The sequence below is a fragment of the Lissotriton helveticus genome, chromosome 6 (genome assembly GCF_964261635.1).
Source record: "Lissotriton helveticus chromosome 6, aLisHel1.1, whole genome shotgun sequence".
NCBI classification, from domain to species: domain Eukaryota; kingdom Metazoa; phylum Chordata; class Amphibia; order Caudata; family Salamandridae; genus Lissotriton; species Lissotriton helveticus.
Window position 1 is genome coordinate 771320007 of NC_136067.1, and position 12983 is coordinate 771332989.

General features: G+C 44.4%; 1 protein-coding gene across 1 annotated transcript in view; it reads left to right on the forward strand.

Annotated features, from left to right (window-relative positions):
• MDN1 (midasin AAA ATPase 1) overlaps nt 1-12983 on the forward strand; it is a 2221312-nt gene that overhangs the window by 568781 nt on the left and 1639548 nt on the right. Inside the window, exons 27-30 of the mRNA XM_078648266.1 lie at nt 7325-7466; nt 8161-8295; nt 8410-8551; nt 11868-12018. Of these exons, the coding sequence (XP_078504392.1) occupies nt 7325-7466; nt 8161-8295; nt 8410-8551; nt 11868-12018 (570 nt within the window). The remainder of the gene's footprint in view (nt 1-7324; nt 7467-8160; nt 8296-8409; nt 8552-11867; nt 12019-12983) is intronic.

Below are 12983 nucleotides of genomic sequence, written 5' to 3' on the forward strand. Positions count from 1 at the left end.
CTCCCAGTGCTGCAGGTGCCCCCGAATTCTTCAGGGAGACCCCATATTTTTCAGGGAGTTCCCATTCACCCCAAAGCTAATGAATATCGGTGAGATATGGCAGACTCAAGGGCCCCTCATCACATTCTGCAGGGGGGCCTCATCATTTTGCATTAAGCCACTGGATGGGGTATATGCCCTTCCGTTCCAGTGGGCTTCTTCCAAACTCCAATGCTTCGGCCACTTCAGTTGGAGGATCATCTTCACATTCTGCAGCAGGCGGTGGTGGCCATGTTGCAAAAATGAGCAGTGAAGTTGGTCCCAGAAGAGATTGGGCAGAGGACTACTCCTAGTACTTCCTGATTCCCAGAAAGGTGATCTGTGTCTGAATCTAGACCTCAGTATGTTAAAATGTTATATTTACGAGGAAAAGTTCATGGTGCAGTGCTCAGCTCAGGCAGTTTTGGCACTGGAGCGGAAAACTGGATGGTTCCCCTTGAATTGCAAGGCATTTTTTCACATACTGATCCTACACTCGCACAGAAGGTACCTGCAGTTTGTGGTAGGTTCCACCCATTAAAACATATACCAAAAGTGCAAATGTCTCCAGGATTTTTATATGTATCTGAATACCATGTCTCTCAGGAATATTTAAAGTATTAAGAAAAATCACAGCAACCACCAAATGGTGGCATGCTTCATCCTCAGTTTATTTTCTCACCCTAGTTGGTAAATCCAGCTAGGGTTGGCTCAACCATTTTCTGGGAGCTCTTGTATATTGACTTCTGGACAAAGAACAGAGGTCCAGCTCAAGATTAAACAAGCCTTGGCATAGCCAATAGGCCTCGCCTTTGGGACTTTATAAGTGTTTACCCATGCAACAGTTTATGTTGTTGCACCAAGGATATTGTGCTGCATAACTAAATACTTATAAGGTCCCAAAAGCGAGACCTTATTGGCTATGCCAATGCTTGTTTTAAACTAGACACCAAGGGGAATCCAGGATGGGGTGGCGTGTGTGCCTCTCGCCAGGTTGTTACCCAGAATCCCTTACAAACCTCAAACTTAGTAAAAAAAAAAAAAACATTTTCCTCACATTTCTTTGATGGAAAGTTCTGGGATGTGCGTGGATCCACAAAATTCCAACCACCCTCCCTGCATTCCCCAAAGTCTTCCGAGAAAAATGGTACCTCACTTGTGTGGGTAGGCGCAACGTGAACACAACACATTTTCTCTGTGAAAACGGACCCCTTTTTTTTTTTTTGCAAAGTGCCTAGCTGTAGATTTTGAACCTTAACTCTACCTGCACCTCGGGAAACCTGGCAAACCTATACATTTGTGAAAACTAGACACCCAGGGGAATCCAGGATGGGGTGACTTGTCTGGCTCTCACCAGGTTCTGTTACCCAGAATCCCTTGCAAACCTCAAAATGTGCTAAACAAGTTTTCCTTAAATTTCTGTGATGGAAAGTTCTGGAATCTACGCGGATCCACATAATTCCATCCACAGAGTGTTCCCCAAAGTTGTCAGACAAATGGTACCTCACTTGTGTGGGTGGTTCAAGTATCTGCGACACGCAAGGGCCCAAAACCTATTGAGGCGACATCAAAATTACCTATCACAAAACAACCTGGTTTTGTAAGGGGGGGGTGTCCCATGAGTTTTTGGCCCCGGGCCTGGCGGCCATCTAGGGAAACCTACCAAACCCACACGCTTCTGAAAACTTTACACCCTGGGGAGTCCAGCAAGGTATGGCTTGCATGGGTCCCCCAACATTTCCCTACCCAGAATCCCCTGCAAACCTCAAATTTAGCTTAGAAAAAGCACTTTATTCTCCAATTTCTGTGCGGCAAAATTTTGGAATATGCGTGGATCCACAAATTTCCTTCTACTCTGCATTCCCCCAGGACTCCCGATAAAACTGGTACCTCACTTGCGTGGGTGGGTCAAGTACCCGCGACAGGCAATGGCCCAAAACCTATTGAGGAGACATCACCTGGGGTTTTGGTCCCGGGCTCGCAGCCATCTAGGGAAACCCACCAAACCCACACATTTCTGAAAGCTAGACACCCTGAGGAGTTCAATGAGATATGGCTTGCGTGGATACCCAAACGTTTCCCTATTCAGAATCCCCTGCAAACCTCAAATTTAGCTGAAAGGAACACATTTTCCACATTTTTGTGTGGAATCACTGTGGCGGCACAAATGTCTTACCCCACAGCGTTCTTCTTAGTGTCCCGAGTAAAATGATGTCATAATTAGAAGTTACAGGTGAAAACGTTGACACAAATGGCTTTTTTCAACTAATTTTCAATTTTTCCTGTATCCAACTTTTAGTTTCTATATAGAAACCTTGAAGGATCTACACAAATGACTGCTTGCTGAATTTTGGCTATGTTTAAAAAATGTATAGCTTTCCAGGATCCATTATTGCTTTCATACCCATTTCTACCATTAACTGGAAAAAGGTTGAAAGCAAAAAAAATAGCAAAAATAGGCCCTGTACCAGAAGAATGCCAAAATTGTGTAAAATGTTGCGGTTTTCTGACAAACGTCTGCATGTCCCTAAAAGCTGGGAAGATGGTGCTTTCAGCAGCACAACCCCGTTGTTGATTCCATTTGCAGGGAAAAAAAGACGCTTTCATCTGTAGCCCTTTTTTCCCATTCCCCCCCCTGCACAAGGAGTCCCTAGAACATGATTTTTTTGTTTGATTCCCTCTCTTCCACACGGAGACACCCAGTATTTACTCAGGCTTCCCGGCATGATGAGGCATGCTGATGACTTTTTTTAAAGAGCAGTCCATGACATAGTTATCAACACATGGGTAGACATAAAATACAAGGCAGCTCCAATAACCCATTCTTTATCAGGGGTCAAGTTCTACGAGACTCCATAGTTGCCAGTACGGCACATGAGAGCCAACAGCCAGGGTCCCAGGGATACTCTGACTCCTGAAAAGGAGAATAAGTGAATAGCTGCAACTGGGAAGAGAGTCACAGCAAAGGCAGCTAATCATTGGTGTTTTGCCAATTCCCAAGCCCTTCTGGCTTGCTATGACAGAGCTCATTGGGATGAGATTGAGGAAATTTTATAGTACATTCAAGAGGAACACTGCAAAAGGGGACAACAAATTGTCACAGAAGGTCAGGCCAGTACCAACAATTCCATCCGATGTGCACTAGATGCGGTGGATACAACTGCTAGGGGTGTTAATACTAGTGTGCTTCTTAGGTGACACGCTTGGTTTAGGTGTTCTGGGTTTAAACCATAGGTCCAGCAGGCAGTACTAATTATGCCTTTTGACACAGAGCACCTGTTTGGCCCACAAGTGGCTACTACCCTTGATAAAATGAAAAAGGACACTGACCCAGCTAAGGCCGCGGCAGCATTACAGATGACAACTCCTAGGGGGTCCTTTAATTGCACAAGCTACAGGGGTGCATATAAATCCACTACCACAGACGCCTCCCCTTCCCAACAAAAACAAGGCCAGTCTGTCTACAGTAAGGGCTATTTTAAAGGTTCCTTCAGAGGCAGAAACTACAAGGGAAGGGGCAGGGGTGCCTATGCACGCGGACCAACAACCATTGCAAAGTGAATACTCAATCCTTGCTCCCCCTCGCACCCCACAACTGTCGAGGGAAGACTACGATCTTTCCACTCAGCCTGGGAATCCATCATCCACAGACAAATGGGTACTAGTATTATCCAACATGGCTATTATCTAGAACTGATTTCTACACCACCCAACATCCCACCTCACACTTGCAGGCTATCTCAAGATCTAACATTTCTAAAACCAAAAGTCAAAGCCCTTCTTCTCAGAGGGGCGTTATAGAACCTGTTCTCATACCTGGATGATCGGCTCATCAAAGCCAGTACCCACCTACAGTGTCAACAGTCTTTCAGAAGAACAAGTTACTTAACTTTGGCAATACCTTTTTTGGTAGATACACTATACACAGCTTCCTTACTGGCCCAACCTCCTCCCCATTCTGTTGAATTGATGCATGCAGTCTGTTTAAAAGATCTTAATTTCAAAGGCTGCACACTGCCCTATTCTGATTTCGATGGCTCTGCATCCTTCAGCACAGACGGAGAACAGAAATAAGCTGACGTCAGAACACTGAGGTGGTGCAGATATAGTGGCTCCGGCATCCTGTTATGAGCTGGACAGAACCAAAGCAGAACTGCATGTCCTGTTGTAGTGTAGAGTCCACGCAGTATAATATAATTTAAAGAGATTTATTGTAGGAAAAGCACAGGAGCAAGGTAGAGTACAATCTACACAGGACTTCTTCCACAGCAACTGTCAGTACAGAGACTGGAGAAGAATCCTGTGACAACAGAGAATGTTACAGGAGTACAATTCTATGGAAACATTAAAGGGCCAACACGACACATCTTCTTCCTTATAAAATTTAAAAAAAACAAATCAATAACAAACAAAATCTTGCAACCAATTAGGTTTAGAACAAACACGTTTTTTTCCAATGACGGTATTCTCAGAGTAAATGGAATTTTTAACAATATTGTTGTTGGAGTTTTGACTTGAAGAACAAACTTCATCTGCAATGTGAGTATCATTAAAATTTCTGGTGGAAATTAAACTGCCCTTGTTAGCTACATCAGAAGTAGTTGCATTGTCCATACCACCAGAAATGTCACCATCATGAACAGATATATTTTCAATTCCTGAAATAGACTCATTGTTAATGTCATTAGAAATAACAACATTAGAAGTACAAACAGGAGCAGAAACATTTTCAGAAAAAAGAAAACCACCATGATCCCTATTTTGAATAATTTGAGAATCAGGAGTAACATTAGAAAATGTCCCTGAACTATAGGAACTAGTACATAGATCTTTCTTCCCTTTGTAGATAGCAATTCTTTTTAAATTCCATACTTTTCCATCACTAAGAAGAACAGCATTTCTTAAGACTTTCTTTACCATCAAGGGTGTAGAAAATTGAGATTCACCTTTGCGAACCTTCCATGGTAACTTCACTTTAACCAACATGCCAGCTTCAACATTTATAGATCCGGAAGCATATTTATTGTCAAAACTCTTCTTATATTGGAGATGTTTCTCAATTATATTGTCTTTGATTTCACTCATGCGGATGTCAACACAATCCTTCTTATGTAACCAGTCAGGATTGTATTTGGTCCTAGCGACACGACCCCTCATGATCTCAAAGGGTGACATTTTCAAAGCGTCATGGATGTTGGTTCTGTAGGACCAAACCGCTTTGTGTACACAAACTTCCCAATCTTCTTTTTTTAATTTGGCAATTTGGATAGTATTTTTTAGGACCTTGTTAAACCTTTCACATAAACCATTACCACTAGGATTATATAGTGAAGTGGTTTTGTGAGTGATGCCTGTTCTATCAAAATAGGATTTAGCCAATTTAGACAAAAATTGAACGCCATTATCACTAATGATTTGGTTGGGTAAGCCTTCCTCCATAAAAACTTTATCAATAAATTCTATAACAGTGGTTGAGTCGACTTTGTCAACTATGGTAATGCAAGGCCATCTGGAGAAAATATCAATGACAGAAATGATAAATCTGTGACTGTCCCCAATAGGTCCCATAATATCCATAGCAACGGTATGCCAAGGACCATCAGGAACTGACGTTCTTCAATAAGGAATTACAGAATTATCTGAGAAGTTAGTTCCACACTGAACGTTTTCTTCTTTGTATATAGGTGGAAAATTCAAAATCCTTTAAATTATAGTTAACAAGGTTCGGGGGGTTCCTGGTGCTTCCTGGACCTCGTCGCCAAAATTGTAGTGTAGAGTCCACGCAGTATAATATAATGTAAAGAGATTTATTGTAGGAAAAGCACAGGAGCAAGGTAGAGTACAATCTACACAGGACTTCTTCCCCATCAACTGTCAGTACAGAGACTGGAGAAGAATCCTGTGACAACAGAGAATGTTACAGGAGTACAATTCTATGGAAACATTAAAGGGCCAACACGACACCTGTCGAAGCACTAGGGAATTGCTATGAAAGTTTGTGGGTCCAGTTTAGCTTCAGGTGAAATTCACAATGTGAGGAATCTGCAATTAGATAGTCTCTAACAAAAAAGGTGTTACCCCAGGTAAGTAAATTGTTTAAGCTTTTTGCGCTCCAAGGTTTCCGTCAGGGTTCCCTGGTCGACTAATAATGCTCACGTGGGACTCCATTGCCCTTGACATGCTCCTGCCTCTGCCGTTTCCATGGTTCCTGAAAGTCAGGTGGAACTGGGCTCAGCTTATATTGAGGAAGCCAACATGGCTCCTAATGTCTGCTATTCTGACCTACAGTCTTCTGCTCAATCTACCTCTTCAGAAGGCTCTTCCGCACCCACCACGGGGCAGGGTTCTCCACCCGAACCTCCACAACCTACAGCTCTGTGTCGAGATTGATCTGAATCTGCCGTGTCCATTTTATATGCCTGTTGAAGAGTTGGACTTGATTTTGCCCACTCATCATTTACCTACAAAGTCAGTCTACCCAGGCCACAACGCAAGGTTACTGGCTATGTGTAGACCCTGTGAGGTTGGTCAGTTCTAAGCAAAGCTTTCTGATGCTTTTCTGTTTATTCTTTGGCCTGACTAGACTTGGATGTGGATACTCCTAAATGTTAATTGTTGGCCCTATTAGTCTTTCTGAGGACCTTTGGTCTCATTCCAAGCTACCATTATGCCTTCACTTAAGAATATTCTGTTGCTGGACACCTGTGACATCTGTTCAGTGTGTTCCGGTTCTAGACTTCTGCATGGGTTTTGATCCACACCTCCACCATTAGCTACTTCACCCACCCTCTGTCTGCAAGGTGGGCCACTTTGCCTGCAAGATTCCTCAGACCCACCACCTTGGAGGGTACTGCTTTGAAATCTATTCAAAAGATGACTAATCTTCGGTTAGTCTTATCCATCAGAATAACAAGTTACTTCCCTATCGTAACGCTCTTTCTGGTGAGTACTTTATCTGTACATCTTTCACTACTCTCCCCCTCTGTTTTGTGGAATGGACTAATACATGTTAGTAGGATTACGTGATAGTTTTGACTTTATCCAGTTTTCAATCTGACTCGGAATGAGAGTTGAGAATGAAATTGTTCTTCAAGCTCTTAAAGGTAACTTAAAATACTAAAAGTACCATGTAATAGACAGTTGTGGAATCATTTTTTTATGGAGTGTGAATTCAAATATAGCACATGTGTTTATTTATACATATGTATGTCTGCATAAATTATATATATATATATACAGCTGTGTATACATATAGGTAAAATAGTACTTTTTAAATACATTTTGTATTTGCATTTCCTTATGACAGTCCCATCGCAGAGGTTCCACAGTTTTTGCTGGAAAGTATGGCTTTATCACCCTTCGTGATTTGTTTAGATGGGCGGAAAGGTACCGTTTAGCAGAACAGCTTGAGAAGGACTACGACTGGCTCCAACATTTGGCGGAGGATGGTATGATATGTTGGTTTTGAACTGCAAAATGTTATGATTCAACTCTGTCATGCCTGTTAATTTGAGAAGGATTTGCTGACACTACAAAATTATTTGGAAATGAAAACTATTCACTATGAAGAGGATTCAGTTAAAGATGCAAGTTAGCATTGACCAAAGCTTAATTTGACATTGCGTCCTTGTTTAGTGGCTAATACCACCTGCTGTCTGTGTCACACTAGAGAACGTAACATTTGAACCACATTATTTCAGCACAGAGAAAAAGACTGGTACTAGAGAATTGTTGTTAATACCGAACATGGAGTAGCTTCTATACTCCCTGCCACTCTGACTGGTCCAGTGGTTAAAGATTAATTTTGCCATGGTCTGAGAACTTGAGTCACAGCTTGCATTGCGTATGTTGTTAAACCAACTTAAGTTTAATACTGCAGATAGATAGTCAGTCTTCGTCTTGAGTAGTTAAAATTCATTGTTGGTAAGCTGAAACATGTGACCTCAACTTCTACTTCTTTCCTGGCTGTTTGTCTATGACATGTTAAGCCCTTTATTCCAGGGCGTATTTTCCTGGATGAGAAAGACAGACACTATTACCAAAGGAAGTTAGTACAGCACAAAATCTTCCGTTTTAGGATTTGAATCTGTCCTTTACATACTTGGAAAATCCAATGTATTTTATCACATCTGCTGTTCTCAGGGTTCCTTCTTCTGGCTGGCAGAGTGAGGAAACCAGAAGAAGAGGTCGTCATTCAGAGAGTCATTGAAAAACACTTCAAAAGGAAAATTAACCCACAAGCTCTATTTTCTGATGACACTTTGAAGAGAGAATTAGGTGAGTGTGCTAATATTCTGGTCATCCTTTGTAAATCTAATTGGCTGCTTACACGTGCTAGTGTTCAATACTCTTAAGCCATCTTTATTAACCCATTTTCTTCCCTTTGGTCAGGCACCCTATTTTCTGCTCCGTCTGGTGTCATGGAGAATGAGTTTTCCCATATCGTATGGACTCTAGGAATGAGAAGATTGGCAGTTCTAGTGGGAAGAGCACTGAAGTTTGGCGAGGCAATACTACTCGTGGGAGATACTGGGTATGTGCCTTTTGTTTACGTCCTACATTAAGTCACAAACCTACAATTAAAACAGATGTGGTTTTATGTACCTTTTATGGATTGATATCATATACTGAAATCATCATGCAAGTGAGCTTGCTGTGGTTTATTTTGGTCCAATCTTATACTAGTGATTTTGCTTTATATATCTGATTGACATGCACTGTGCCTATATAGGTGCCATCCCAGCTAGCTGGCATTAGTTATTTTCTTACTGTACCAGATCTGGAGAAAGTTACCCTAATCACTTTTTGACTGAATCTTTTTTGACCTTTTGTCGAAGTCTTTTGAGAATGCTTCTCCTGGTGTTGCAGGTATGTCCTCTAGACAAGTCGGCTTTAAGCACTGTGGTGCTTGTCACCATCAGTTGTCAGTGACGGACCAGTATCTTGTCTGCCTTGGTGCCTCGAGTGCATCCACGATGTGAAAACCTGCGTCAGCTTTCATGCCATGCACCCCGGAGCGACTGCCACCCAACTCCACAAATTTTTAGGCCATGCACCTAATTTTTGAGCAGCCTGCTGGCGTGCCTTCGGACCCTGCTGGGTCGGGAAGGGCCCCTACTGGTTCCCCGACGGAGGGTCCACCCATGGCACCAGTCGGGCCGCTTGGATTCACAGATGTTCTTTCGCTAAAACTGCATTGAAGACAAAACCCAATTGGCACTCTCTGGCCACAGGTCAGCCACTGGTAAATGGTACCACAGGTACCCAGGGCACTGTGACCAGGGAAGACCTCCAAGGGCTGCAGCACTTACTGTGCCACCCTTAGAGGTCCTGTACCTTTATACACACACACTGCCTTTTCAGGCTGTGTGTTTTGGTGCAGAACAAAGTGAAGAATCGACATGGCACACATCTGTGTGCCATGCCTACAACCCACTGCCATGGCATAGGTCTGTCACCCCTCTAGCTGGGTGTACTATACCAGTGGTGAGGGTTCAGGTGCATGAGCCCTGTACCGCTACACTGTCTAAGTCCATTCTTAGACATTGTAAGTGTGTGCTGCCATTAAGAGTATATGGTGCTGGGAGTTTGTCATTACGAACTCCACAGCACCATAATGACTACTCTAAAAACTGAGAAGTTTGGTATCAAACTTCTCAGCACATTAAACCCACACTGATGCCAGTGTGGGATGTAATGAAAAATACACACAGAAGGAATCTTAGAGATGCCCCCTGAAAATAAACCTACCACTAGTGTCCAGGCTGAGTGGCTGCTTTCAGCTGCCACCACCAGGCATGTTCCTGGACCCCTGGGTGGAGAGCCTGCTGCTCTCTGGGGCCTGAAACAATGCACATTCTGGGACGAGGTGCAAAGCCTCCTCTCCCAGGATGGGCAGGGTTCACAAATGGGAAGCTTCAAAGGCTTGCCGCCTTTGTGAGATTCCCCAGGCCACTTGCTGCTCTCAGCAACTTGTCCCCACTGGTTCTGACCCCCAATTTGGGTGAGAGAACCGGCGGGAAAAACAAGTGAGGAAGAGAGGTGTCCCCACCTCTGCCAACTCAACCCCTCAGGTGGGAGAGGCAAGGTGAAGCACAACTCTCAGTCCACGTCATATTGAAGATAGGGGGACTCGGCCAACCAGAGACAGGCTCATGCCCACTCCCACTGGAGGGTGGCATAATTGCGGGTGTACCCACCAAAGGGAAGCAACACACTGGTCCCTACCTTTTACCTACCTGTAAAACCCCTAAATCTAGTATTTAGGGGCGCACCCCTGAACTTTGCTTCCTCTGACCAGAAGAAACTGCAAGAAGAAGGGCTGAACAGCCGTGCAGCAGCTAGCAAGAGGAAGATGCCCACTGACTTGGCCCCAGCCCTACCGGCTTGTCTCCACCTCGAACCTGCTCCTGCAAAATCCTGCAGCCAGCAACCTCAAACCCCGGAGGACCTGCTTGCCTTCAACCACCACACTCCACCCGCCGTCCATGACCCGAGCTGGAGTGGGCAAACACCACGAGGAGGTCCCCCGGGAAATATGACCTGATATCCGGCGACCCCAGACCTAAGCCTCCAGCCGACACCTGCAGCCTAAATCCAGAAGGTCCCCCCAACCCCGACCAGGAGCTGGTAAGAAGATCCGACTCCAAAAGGCACCCCTGCACCTGAAGCCCCACGGCCTTGGGTGGCCAAACCGACGGTGCCTAACCAACCCCTAACATCCCAACTTAACTCTCGAAGTGGTGGTCTCACCCAGAAGACCTCCGTCCCTAAGCCTGCAGTGCCTTTGCAAACCGAAGGTTCCCCGTTGCAAACAGGGCGCCCGACGTTGAAACTGCACCCTGCCGCCCTAGTGCCGCTGAGGGTGCATCTTTTGTGCTGGCCTAAACCCCCATTTGCCATGTGTACAATTCTAGAAGCTTAGCTCCCACAACCCAGTGGCCAGCTCGTCAGCAGCCACCAACCGGAGGCCCACTATCCCCCATTGGATAACATTGGGGCTCAGCACTCTGCATCTGGCTGCCTTAGTGCCGCTGATGGTGTAACAAGAGTGAAGCTACACAGTCATCTTTGAACACTTTTGCCAAGCATTGTCCTGCCTCGCCTCTCAGGCATGTAGTGATCGATAATTTGCCTAGGCTGTGTTGCAGGCTTCTTGGTTCAGCAACAGTACTGTATCTCAGGTCCTGGGGTGGTATATCCTTGGGACTCATTCAGAAGGTGAGGAATCTGTGTGAAGATGTATGCATCAGAAGAAAACGTTATTCACCTTCTGAAACAATATTTCTGGTGAAGGTGGATACCTAAGCTTACCGCTGATTACCCACCAGCCTCCGTCCTCTCCTGGCGAGTTAGTACCATGACTAGTAGGATCCTAAGGTAGTAAAAACGTCTATCTTTGTCACAGTCATTGCTTTAGATTTCTCGTTGCATGCCTTAGTGAGGCATGGGAAAAGTTAAGGAATGGCTTCATTACGCTGATTAGAGCCTCTTGTACTCTAGTGTTTGGTCTGGAGGCAGCGTTGCAACTGAAGGCGCACGGAGCTACCTAGTGGCGCTGGAGTGATATTGCTCCTGGAAAGCTATTCTGGACCAGTGTGATGCCTGGAAATGTAATTCATAAGGTGGAGTATCTGCTGTAAGATTATGTATCCACCAGAAATGTTCTTACTGAACTTGATAACTTTTTCTTTGGTACATTTTATAAATCCTGAGCTACCTTCAGGAAGAGGGATTTGGTGATTCAGAACTGTTTGTGCAAACTTTGGCATTATGTGAAATGCTTTTTACTTCTAATTTTAAAGTCATAAACAGGATTTTATTTACGTCTTCTGTTACTTCATTATTAGGTGTGGGAAAACAACCATCTGTCAACTATTTGCAGCCATGGCAAAACAGACATTGTACTCTGTGAACTGTCACATGCACATGGAAACATCAGATTTTCTTGGCGGACTGCGGCCAGTGAGGCAGAGATCAAAGGACAAGGACAAGGACAAGGTAAGTGCTTCTTGACCTGCTACAAACACATTTTGTTGCTTTTTATTTTCTTCATAGGTAAACGCGGTGAAGTGGGCAGTTTTAGGACATCTTTGCATGCATTCCATTAAAGAGGATGCAGCCCTTAAATGAGAAAAAGTTGGAACATGAAACTGATACACTTCTTTTTATTTATTTATTTTTTTAAAGACCTTTATTGAGCAGATCACATAAGACATTCCTCGCCTACAACCCCACAGGGCCGGCCAACAGTAAAATCAGTAATGTAGACAAATTTTTTATACACAGCCCAGACCGTCAACCCGGGGGTACGGTGGCGTTGCATAATGTACAACTGTGAGATCCTGAAGGATAATGAGGGATAAGGAAGGTCATATTTTCAGTTTAATGCATATCACATGGTCGATGTGTGTAGGTCCCTAGAAAGAAACAAACTAAGAACATCCCCCCCATTAACTTGGTCGACACGTTACACAACTGTAAGGTTCAGACAGTTCAGGTGCACATGTACGGTAACTAAATTAGTATATGTGCTAGGAATCAGGTCGCATCTTGCATGTCCAGTGAGCCAGACCGCGGGGGCTCACAGATGTTCCCCCTATATTCGTTCCACCTGGACCATATTTCCACCCATTTGCGAGGACAGCCTCGTGAGACATACACCGTTTTCTCCTGCAGCATGGACCAGTCCATGTCACATTTCCAGTCTCTCAGTTTCGGCGGGTTGGGATCACCCCACAGTCTGGCAATGTTGCGTTTAGCCATCATCAGCCCAAGCGTGACCCAAAGCCTCCCCTTATGTGACAGGTCCGTTGGTTCCCAAATGTTGAGCAGACATCTTTTTGCCTCCAGCCGTAGTTCTACCTCCCACACCTCTTGCATGCAGCGGACCACCCTCCCCCAGTACAGTTGAATCTTTGGACACCCCCAAAGGATATGGAAGAAGGTACTCTCTGCACCACAAC